Source organism: Arachis hypogaea, chromosome 5 (assembly GCF_003086295.3).
Source record: "Arachis hypogaea cultivar Tifrunner chromosome 5, arahy.Tifrunner.gnm2.J5K5, whole genome shotgun sequence".
NCBI classification, from domain to species: domain Eukaryota; kingdom Viridiplantae; phylum Streptophyta; class Magnoliopsida; order Fabales; family Fabaceae; genus Arachis; species Arachis hypogaea.
Genome location: NC_092040.1, coordinates 35387851 through 35399181, shown reverse-complemented (window position 1 = coordinate 35399181; position 11331 = coordinate 35387851). Strand labels below are relative to the sequence as shown.

The 11331-nt window shown below is 34.2% G+C and overlaps 2 protein-coding genes across 4 annotated transcripts; one reads left to right on the top strand and one right to left on the bottom strand.

Moving 5' to 3' along the window:
- The first annotated feature begins 4566 nt into the window (after positions 1-4566).
- LOC112801196 (probable polyamine transporter At3g19553) lies at positions 4567-6983 on the top strand. 2 transcript variants are annotated; one of them, XM_025843791.3, is made up of 3 exons: positions 4567-4842; positions 4991-5975; positions 6290-6983. In XM_025843791.3, the coding sequence occupies exons 2-3, from the start codon at positions 5002-5004 to the stop codon at positions 6792-6794; spliced, it is 1479 nt and encodes a 492-aa protein (XP_025699576.1). In that variant the 5' UTR covers positions 4567-4842; positions 4991-5001; the 3' UTR covers positions 6795-6983. The 2 variants fall into 2 exon arrangements, with proteins under 2 accessions (XP_025699576.1, XP_025699575.1); XM_025843790.3 differs by having other exon boundaries at positions 4569-5975.
- A 441-nt stretch (positions 6984-7424) lies between these two features.
- LOC112801195 (uncharacterized) lies at positions 7425-11045 on the bottom strand. 2 transcript variants are annotated; one of them, XM_029298317.2, is made up of 6 exons: positions 10906-11045; positions 10519-10692; positions 10244-10416; positions 8420-10160; positions 8207-8269; positions 7425-7845 (listed from the first exon to the last, which is right to left on the bottom strand). In XM_029298317.2, the coding sequence occupies exons 2-5, from the start codon at positions 10684-10686 to the stop codon at positions 8213-8215; spliced, it is 2139 nt and encodes a 712-aa protein (XP_029154150.1). In that variant the 5' UTR covers positions 10687-10692; positions 10906-11045; the 3' UTR covers positions 7425-7845; positions 8207-8212. The 2 variants fall into 2 exon arrangements, with proteins under 2 accessions (XP_029154150.1, XP_072093193.1); XM_072237092.1 differs by lacking the exon at positions 7425-7845 and having other exon boundaries at positions 7949-8269.
- Between the last annotated feature and the right edge of the window lie 286 nt (positions 11046-11331).

Genomic DNA, 11331 nt, shown 5'->3' with positions numbered 1-11331 from the left:
TTACAAGAATATAATAATAAAGGCGAGAAAAATTTATAACATATGTATACAACACAAAAAAATAGCATATCTAAGAACTTAACAAAAACTTCGTAAGTTTCCTCGTCTGTCCTAAAAAGAAAAGTCTGTAGGGGTTGAGAACATCGTTCTCACTGGTTCTCAGTAGAGGGTTTAAGAATTGTTATAAGAAGATATTTTAAATAAAACTGTTTTCATTTGCAGTTATCGTCAGTATATCATCCAAATCTAAAACTATTTTTTTAAGAAAAAAAATTTCACGCAAAATAACATTCCATATATTTCACCGCTTACTAAGAAACTATTTTAATCAAAACTTACCACTGACCCAGCCAATCACGGCCTCTGGCCCAAATCAGATCAACTCGACCTTCGGTCCAAATCAAAACAAATCACTATCAAAACTCAAACCCAAAACAAAATCAATCACATGCACAAACAATGCAAGACAAACACAATCAGGGAGCAATTACAACTAGTACAACAAATAATAATTAAATAGAAATTATCAGATAGGCAATCCAAAACACTTAAGCACACCCAGACAAAGCAAACAAATGCAGTATGATGCATGTCTGTCCTACTGACCGTGAGCTCATGTGTCGGTTAAACTACCAGAAACCAACACATCTGGTTGCTATTCCGGATATTGTTACTAGGTTGTACACCCCCAGGAAGAACACAAATGAAGAAGAGTGCCTTTTCACCTTCTCCTAGTGAAATTACAAAGGAGAGTGCCTTTTCACATCGAAGGAGTGTGCCTTTCCACCTTATAACCAGAGAAAGATGTGGGAAAAAATAATACGAAGGGGAATGTATTTTCACCTTCTCCACATCTATACTACGACAAGAGAGGGAATCTTTCATCCCCAACTTGCCAAATCCATGAGCAGGATAAACTACCGTCCTCACAACATCCATCATAATCTCATTCCATTCACATTCACCATCAAATATGATCAAATCGGAATCAAAACCAAATCATGTAAACCAAAATCAAATCAGTTGAACCAAAACCAATTTCAGTTTTATTCTTACTTAAAACATTCCCAAAAGGCTCGAAAATCATTCCGTTTCTCTAAATCAAATTCAAATACTTCATCTTTTCTAAAATGCCTCAAAACCTTTCTTCGAAGATTCGAAAACTCCTTCATTCTTAAATACACATTTACATTACTTTATTTTTTGCTTAAGACGCTCCAAAACATATATCCTTTTCAAAGTTAACTAAACCAAAACAAGTTAAATCTCCAATTCACCTCCAATACTTTAGTTTTCTCCAAAATTACTCGAAACATAAATTTTAAACCAAAATTAATCAAATAAACTCATTTCATTTCGCCGATCAATTTCAATGGTTCAAATTCATTTAAATGCTTATAAAAATTACGACAACATCTATAAAACTCGAACTTTGCCACCCTTTAGGTCCCATCTAAATATTTCTCAAATCATTTTCAACGAATTTCAAACCAAATCATTTTCCAAATAAATACAAAATTTAGATTTCCAACTATCAATTCATTTTCAATGTCAAACCATTTCGAAATTCAACCAATTTTAATATGCAATGCCAAATCAAGAAATCAACATACAAAATGTCAATACCCAATCAATTCCAGTAAATCAAGAAACCAATTTAACAATCACCAATTCAACAAAATTAATCAATTAAACAGGATATACAACCTTCTCAATAATTATAATATCCATCAAGCAAGCAACTCTATTAATCTAGAATAGCTCAATTTCATCCATAAGACTTACAAACATATAAAATTATATTTTTCAAGACAATATCGACTTGTAACAATTCTTGAAAATAAAATAAATTTAAGAAAAGCGCCCCCTACCTTAAATAAGCGAACTAAACGCGTATAAAAACTTTATTTCTCTTATCCAGCAACAGTGACAGCTTGACGGTGACGCTCTTCATGGTTGCAGCTATGGAAGGTTCAGCAGCTTTTTCTGGCAACCTCTCTCAAACAAAAATGATATCAACGTAAAGAGCAAAAAGATATAAACACTTTAATCGAATTAATTTTTTATTAGAATTACAAATCACAATAAATTAAATGCCGAAAGTCAAGGTTCCATGGTTTCCATTTTCTTCTCTCTCACGGTGTTTCTCCTCTTTCTTTTTTCTTGTTTTGGGTTTGGTCACATTAAATGTAAATGATATAAGAGGATGATGGTGATTAGTTGATAATTATATGAATGAATGAATGTTAGGTGTCAAGGTTATATATACATATAAGTCACGTTTTCTTTCTTTTTCTTTTGTTTTCTTAATGCCTTCGGCCAAAATGAATGAAACTAAGAAAATACTGATAATTAATGATGATTTAATGGTTAGGTGTCATGGTTTATTAAATGGAAGGGTTGGGTGTCAAGTTTTGGAACTGCTGAGATAGCATCTCAGCAATTCTAGTTATAAATATCTTAAATGCTATAAAAGTTGGATATATTAAAACATAAGTAATAATAATATATATATATATATATATATATATATATATATATATATATATATAAATAAATAAATAAATAAATAAAGATGGATTTGAATTCTTTAAATTTTAAATTTTATTTTAGAGGATAAAGTATAATCTTTATTATTTATTTTATAAGTGGGATAAAAAAAAAATATGAAAGAAAAATATTTAAAGGTGAAAGATCACACTGTGCCCTCTAAAATAAAAATTCAAAATTTAGAAAATTTCAAATTCTATAAGGATAAATATATATGATGAGTTACTAATATAAATGACATTAGTAATATCATGATAAAAGATATACGATGAAACATTAACAAAGTTAAGTTCACCGAAGAGTACTGATATTTACTCATACGACAGATTTTGAACTTAATAATACTGTTAACTAAATTTTATTTTAATCAAAGCGGGTAAAAATATTAATATTATTAATAATAATAATTTTATCTTTTCTCGAAATATTTCGTTATAATAAAAAGTTATATGTAAATCATAATTAATTTAAACTTTAACAATTATAAAATTAATTTAATTATTCTTAGTAAATTAATTTCTAAAAATAAAGAGTTCTAATTAATAAAATAAATTATAACTTATTTATATTTAATTTTTTTAAAACTACGGGTTGTTATAGCAGGAGAGAGAGAGAAAGAGAGATAAAGAGAGAGAACAAATGTGATGGCAGTGGTGGGATGTGAGAAGAGGAGAGAGATCTGACAAATACGGAGGGTAACAGAGGATGTGGAGAGAGAAGAAGAAAGCTTTCGGTAGAAGAGTTTGATAAGGAAAGAGAACAACAAACATAAGGGTATTTTTGTTTGAAGGACAATTTTAAAACTAAGTTCAATGTTAGGAACAATTTTGAATGTAAAAAATCCTTAGGGACAATTTTGATTTTCGGCCAAAAGTAACCCAAAACTATATAAACAAAAATCGTACTTAACCCAAATATTTAATAAATAAATATTAAATAAGTAAAATTTAAATCCACCTATCTATTATAAATCATAAATAAATATTTATAAATTTATATCAAAATTATACACTATAAATAAATTTTTATAATATTAACATTAATATAAATATTTTCTCTTATATATTTTAACTCATATTGAAAATATTCAAACTCACAGTAAATTTTTAAGCAAAAGAGGAGAGTATAACAGGAGGGAGAGTTTTGAAGAGGTGAGCGACGATGAAATGAAGAAAAAGAGAGAGTTCTACCAACTGGAATAAGGGGTATATATATAAGGAAACAAATCAGAAGGTTCGATTTGTATTTAAACATTTAAATTTTTTTTACTCATACAAATCAGACAATCCGATTTAGTGCGGCTCGAAATAAAAAAAAATTAAAAATACTCAAATTGGACCTATCAATTACAGTATCTCAAAAATTTTAAATTTCTTCTCTTTATACAAATCAGACTGTCCAATTTGTATCAAAATTTCAACAACAAAAAAATCGAACATCCGATTTTTAACCTATCAATTTACAAACAGTAGCTGCTATCTCAATGTATAACACACCCTATATCCATATCGAAGTATAAGATATACATAACATTCACATAAAAAAAATGAGCCGAGTTATGACCTAATTAGAGTTATCGTCCTTTACGTAACAACATCATTAATTAGCCTTACAAATAACGCCTCTTTTGCAATGACCAGTATCAGGTATCAAGAAAAATAGTTGTTAGTCAACGAAAAGTCATCATTAACCACCACAGGACATAGGTTACACCAATAGAAATTTCCTTTAAATATGAAAATAATTCTTTTCAATTTTTTTTCAATTGAGAGAGGAAAGCGTGATTTTTAGCATTTTAATATTTTTGTTTTTATGTTTTTTTTATCCTATCACAAAATATACATTAAAAAATATATTTTTTCCTCTCAAATGAAATAAAAAATTGAAAAAAATCTATTTTTTCAATATATTGTCATTTATAAATTAGAGTTAACTTTCAATGGTAAAAATTGAAACGTAACAAAGTAACATGAGAGAATACTTCATAAGATGTCTATTTGACGATGTAAACCAATCAATCAAGGAAGACTTAGAAACTTGGGTTTATTATATTACTTAAATTCTGGAAAAGGATCGGCGTAGAAAAAGAGATGGCATGGCATAATGGCATAATAATTTTATTTTTTGCAAGGACATGTGCGCTCTGAACACGTTTATTTAAAGGACAATGGTAGAACAAGTTCCAAAACAAGAACTTGACAGCATCATACTGAAGCAGCAAAGATGCAGGACAAGTCAAGTTGTTCCACCTAGTCCGCTACTCTCTCATCTCAACATAGGATCGAAAGGAAGGTACTTCCATCTGCTCTTCCGGTTTATGTTATTGATTTGATATTGAAATGATTTTAATCTAATCTGCACTTGAGGCATATGTAATGTATGTAATATATGTATGTTTAATTTGGCTGTGGCTGGGGTTGTCTATCTCACTCTTACAAAGTTGTAAACTTGATGAGTGAACAAGAAGAAGAGGGAATGGGTAGTTATGCGAAGAACAAATCGAATCCAAAGCTAACACTGTTGCCTCTGATAGCTCTGATATTCTACGAAGTGTCTGGGGGTCCTTTTGGAGTGGAAGATTCTGTGAGGGCAGGAGCAGGCCCTCTCTTGTCCTTGCTTGGTTTCTTCATTTTCCCAGTTATCTGGAGCATTCCGGAAGCCCTTCTGACCGCTGAACTAGCCACCAGCTTCCCTGAAAATGGTGGATATGTTATCTGGATATCATCTGCTTTTAGCCCTTTCTGGGGTTTCCAGGAAGGATTCTGGAAATGGCTCAGTGGAGTCATGGACAATGCCCTTTACCCGGTTTTGTTCCTCGATTACTTGAAACATTCCTTGCCCATCTTTCACCAAATGATTGCTCGAGTCCCTGCTCTTCTAGGGATCACTCTCTCACTAACTTACTTGAATTATCGGGGACTTCACATTGTTGGCTTTTCCGCTGTTGTGCTCGCCGCCTTCTCTCTTTTACCGTTCCTCATAATGGGAATTCTCTCCATTCCCAAAATTAGGCCTAGCCGGTGGCTTCTTGTGGATTTTAACAAGGTGGACTGGCGAGGTTACTTCAATAGTATGTTATGGAATTTAAATTATTGGGATAAGGCAAGTACTCTTGCAGGGGAGGTTGAAGATCCCAGTAAAACGTTCCCGAAAGCTCTTCTTGGCGGACTTGTTTTGGTCATGTCTTCCTATTTGATCCCACTACTAGCCGCAACAGGTGCTTTGGGATCCTCCCCTAGTGAGTGGACAGATGGTTATTTTGCAGAAGTAGGGGTGTTAATTGGTGGGTTTTGGTTGAAACTCTGGATTCAGGCGGCTGCTGCCGTGTCTAACCTAGGCTTGTTCGAAGCAGAAATGTGTAGTGATTCTTTTCAACTGCTTGGGATGAGCAAACTCGGAATGCTTCCATCTGTATTTGCTGTAAGGTCAGAGTTATTTCTTCTCTTACCTTCTTTTCTTTTCCTCTTTTCTTTTTCAATGGAAACACTTAGATGGCATACAGTAGAGACATCTTAAATTCTTAACTTCTATAGCTTCACTCTGTCCTAATTAAACGTATTTGTGGTATCTTCCCTTTAATTAGCTCATACATAAAAAAGGCATTTTTGGTAGAAATGTTATTTGTAGACATAGCTGTGACCTGTGAGCACAATGTGAACATTTTCTGTAGATATATTAATTGCGTGAGTGGGAAGTTTCAACGGTTTAATAATTTTATGTGGCGCTATATATCTTGTAGGTCTAGGTATGGAACGCCCACTGTTAGCATTTTGTTATCTGCCACTGGAGTTATCTTCTTGTCATGGATGAGCTTTCAGGAAATCATGGAGTTTCTCAATTTCTTATATGCTGTAGGAATGCTTCTCGAGGTTGCAGCTTTTATAACTTTGAGAGTGAAGAGGCCAGATCTTCATAGACCTTACAGAGTTCCACTGCAAACATTTTGGGTGGGCATGATTTGTGTGCCTCCTTCCTTGTTGCTTATTCTTGTGATGTGCTTGGCTTCTTGGAGAACGTCCGTGGTGAGTGGGGCGGTGATTCTGGTGGGGTTTGTATTGTACCCTGCCTTGCTTCATGCCAAGAGTAAGAATTGGATGCTGTTTGAGGCAGAACCTCCTCCTTCATCTTTCAATGGTTGGCAGCAGCAATTTTCAGAAAACAAGGAGGTTGAGCTTGTGGAAGAAGAACAGTCCTTAATGCAAGATAATTCTAAACCAGACCAACAGGATCTCGATTTGACATGACAATCTTCAGGTTCACAATTCAGATAAGCAGCTTAAACATTATGCACTACTTACTGAGGTAGCAGCAAGAAAGGGATGAGATTTTGTGTTATGTTGAAACTAATTTTTTTAATACGTGGAATGGATTAAAATTTTTTTAATAAATAGAGGTTGGATTGCAGCATAGCTTTCGTGCCTCGCATGACCGCATGATGTGTGTTTGTGTTGTACCTTAATTTGGTTATTTATTTATTCCGAGGATTACCAAAAAGATATAATATTATTATATAATTTGATGATAATTTAAAATAAAATTGACTTTTACATAAAAACAAAAACATATTAAAGATATTAATGATCTTCTCTTAGTAATTAAAAATATTTTGTATTTAGTGAGAGATATTTGATTCAACATATCCGCGAATAGGGTGCACATTGGCACCGCTAATAGAAACACAATCACACACTTCTATCGTTGGAGTAGTGGATGTGACTAACAGAACATATGATTTTGTCCATTCTTCCTAGAAAAATGCATGTAAATCTATCTTAAACAAAAAATGTCAAAATTCTGGGAAGCAAATATATCCATGGTCAATTGATTTTGTTAAGATATTACGTTGGTGATTTCACCAGTTGATCATGGTTGCATGAACAAATGTTATTCAATAGTAAAACATTCATTTAAATTGATATTGATATCATTTGATCAATATAATAGACCTTGTAGCTCCAGAAGCGTATTAGGCTATTCTTTTGTTTTTTTTTTTTTGGTATTGCGTATTAGGCTATCCTTTACATGATGACCCAGGTCCGGTTTAGCCTAGCAGCCTGATTGATTCTCTCAGTCTGGATTTGACCATATCCGGTTGATTGTATAGCTTAAATAATGACGTGAACTAATTAGAGGACTGAGTTACCGGTTTTCTGGTTGAACTATGAATTATACAAGTGTATTTCATCTTTAAAGATTCTTTTCTCATTTGAAGAAATTAAATCTATCTAATAGAGGCAGTGGGCAGCTTAACGATTCTTTCTCATGTGAAGACAATTGATTGATTGATTTCATGTACTGCAATTCAAATAGAATCTTATGTTTAGTGGAAATAAGATTTGAGAGGGATTAAATTGAATCACAAAGTGTAAAAATCTCACACGAAGTTAAAAGGACCAAATTGTTTAAAGAATGAAATTAAACACATTTACTCATTTCATACCTCAATTTTTTTTTTTAAATATAAACCTATACAAAAAATATGTAATCCTACAGCAACATGTTGAATATGAAAAGGCAATGGGTGTTGAATGTTTATCCAGACGGATGAAAACCAAATCCGACCTATTGAAGTAAGCACATTTTTGTGAACATAAATGAATAACGGGTTCGCATGTACGATAAGAAAATAAATGAATATGGGTTTGGGTTGACAAACCTATCATCATATTTGTTTCATTGCTTGCCTCCTTTCCTCCTCTTCTGCCTTAATCCAAGCAGCCTAGAAGTAAACAAGAAAACCAAATAAGATTGACCGAGTCAGTCAACAACAACAGATAAATAGTACTTTCTGCAGGCAGCTACAAGACTGCAGTCATTCCAAATTCAACCAAAACCTGTAAAAACATGTCAAGTAAAAACAAGGACTAACCTTGTCTAGTTCAAGCTTAGAGAGATGAGGCTTAATGGAGTTTCCTAAGCTCAACCCTGCCCAAGCTTGTAGCAACTCCCTCTCCCTTGCTTCTCGCCGAGACATAGAGGCACTAACAGGATTCTCCTCCTCTTGCTTTGAAGCCACCATCTTTTCTCGCTCAAGTTTGGATTTATGTTTAACCAAAATTTGATCCAAACCACCTTCAGCATTTGCATCCAAATGGATGTGTCTCTTATCTCTTTTAACTTGTACTCTTTCTCCCCCTGAGTTGAACCTCATTTTCTCCTTCTCTAACCTGGAGACATGCTTGACTAAAATCTTATCCAGGCTCTCACATTCTGTAACACCAGTTACGGCTTGGTTCCTTCTATATTTTTCTCCATTGCCTCCCAGGGACAAGGCTTGCATCTTCTCTCTTTCCAACCCGTGTATAGGCTCTTTCAGAATCTTGTCCAAGCCATCTTTGTTCTCAGTCACATCATTTGCACCATCCAAAGGAGCTACAGATGTACTTCTCTCTAAGTTGCAGCGTTTTTCTTGTGTCTCAGAATTCATACTAATCTCCTTGTTTATGTTTACGTTTTCTTTCCCTGCCAATGCTTCAGAAGATGAACTTGAATCCATTCCACTGGAAATCCCTAGATCAGCTCCTAACTTTGTAATTTTTCCTTCATTGATTGTTCTGCTTTTGGCTTCTTGAACTTCCCTTTCCAGTCTTGAGATGTGTTTCACTAAGAACTTGTCCAAGCTGGGTACTTCAGCATGATCCTTTCGACGATTTGGCATGTCACTTTGGACTGCTGGTATATCCTTTTGGAACTCCAACTTTGCCTTATTGATTTCCTTCTCAAATTTTGAATAATTCTTCACAAGAATACTTCCCAAGTCAGTTATTGTCTCAGATAGAGTTCCATCAACAGATTTTTGAGATCTATCATTGTCTGATTCTGTCCCATTTCTTCTCTTATTCTTGGCTTCCTGAATCTCTCTCTCAAGTTTGGTCATGTGCTTAACCAAAAACTTGTCAAGACTTGGTATTTCACACCCAACTTGCTTCTTTCCTGATGCCAGCAATGACATTCTTCTTGCTGGAAAATTAAGAATCGAAGAGGAGGTATGATCAATAGCAGAGCTTGGGTTGTGCAGCTTGATATTATGCTCTTGAGCCAAGGCAGCATTTAGGCCACAAGTTGCAACTATAGTGGCAAGTGAAGAAAGTTCATCTTCTTGCAAACATTTTAGCCTCTCAAGCATTGTGCCCACAAGCTTTATTCTGTCGAATTTTTCAAGGGACTGCCTCCTCCTACTTTTCCCATGACTTGTCCCTGGAGGTGGCATATTAAAGTCAAGGTCAGTTCCAGATTCAGAGTCACACTCTGAAGAGAACTCAGAGATGTCCTGATTCTTGTCATCCGCGTCTGGGTTTTCATTAATTTTTCTTAGCAGTTCTTGGAATTCATCTGTGCTAAAGGAAGGGCAATTTGCAAGTCTGACAAATGCTGTTTTGACAGCTGCAGCTACTTCCTTGTCCACGTCAAATGCAGTTTCAAAAGATGCAGTAACCATATGAGTGGATGATCCTTCTCCATTAACAGAGGATGTCTCAATTCGACAATGCTTCTTAGGGCAATTTGACAAATCATACATGATAACTCCCATAGACTGGGCTGCCTCAAAGGCTTCCACTGCACCCTTTTCAGCTTTAGAGAGTTGAGCCTCAGCATCATCACTAGGTATCCTGGAAAATATCAACGTAGAAATATTTAAACAAAGATAGGAGTGACTAAATTCTAAAAAAGAAAATAAAAGAGGACACATTACCTGGCAGCTCGTAAGATACGACACCAAGAGGCTTCCACCAATGCAGCTCTTCGAGCCAATATTGCCTTATTAGCAGATTCTCTTGCTGCCATTTTCTCTCTCAGCACTCTTGAATAATGCGGATTAGAATTGCCTAGAGTCTGATCAAGTGTCAAATTCATACCATCTAGTTCCTGAAAAATAGTTATATACATAGTAGTTGAATTCAACTAATTAACCCTACCTTGATCGTAGAAAATAAGATGAAATGTATTAATATAGTTAGTGAACAGTACCTGGAGCATCTTAATTTTTCTATTCAAGTAAGAATCCACTTTTTTGCGGGGGAACCAATTGACGGGAGAAGTTTTACGATGAGGAGGCTTTCTAATCTTGATTTGCGGCGTAATCTTGTTACTGTTGGGAGCATTTGATGTCGTCCGGGCACTGCTATCCAGCGTCATTGTGTTCTGCAAAACCACAATCACATAAAAGTGAAATTGTTAGTCGTGGTAAATTCCCAATTATAGAATTTCAAGGACCAACAGTGCCAGTGGAAATCAATTAAATTCTTAAACTAAATTAAAATTATAGGGTTTTGAATGGGTAAATTGTAAGAGATATTATGCGTTTATTGATAAAGAGAATAGAAAGAAGAAAAGAAGGAAGGAAGAGTCGCTTGCCTAGTAAGAACTGGAATTGAGAGAAGGGAGAGGATGAGGATTGAATCGTGCAGTTAAAAGGAGTGAGCCGAGTCCTCACGAATTAGAAGAGCGACTGAGACGAATGAGGAAGAAAGAAATTTGCACTCGCGGGAGAGAAACGGAGGGGAGACCTTTCGTTCGACTTTGAGAAAATGGAAATAGCCGTTACCCACTCAGCACCAACGGTCCTTTCAATCATTTATTTTTCTTTTTCATAGTTTTAAATTTTTTATTGTTAAGACTAGATTCAATTTTAATATCCTGACTAGTATTTTTGCCCATGAAATATTACGGGTATATTTATACCAAAATTAACTATGATGGAATATAATAAAAATTAATTTAATATATTAACAGTATAAAATATTTTCATAATTATTTAGTTACAATATTTTTTAAATAACT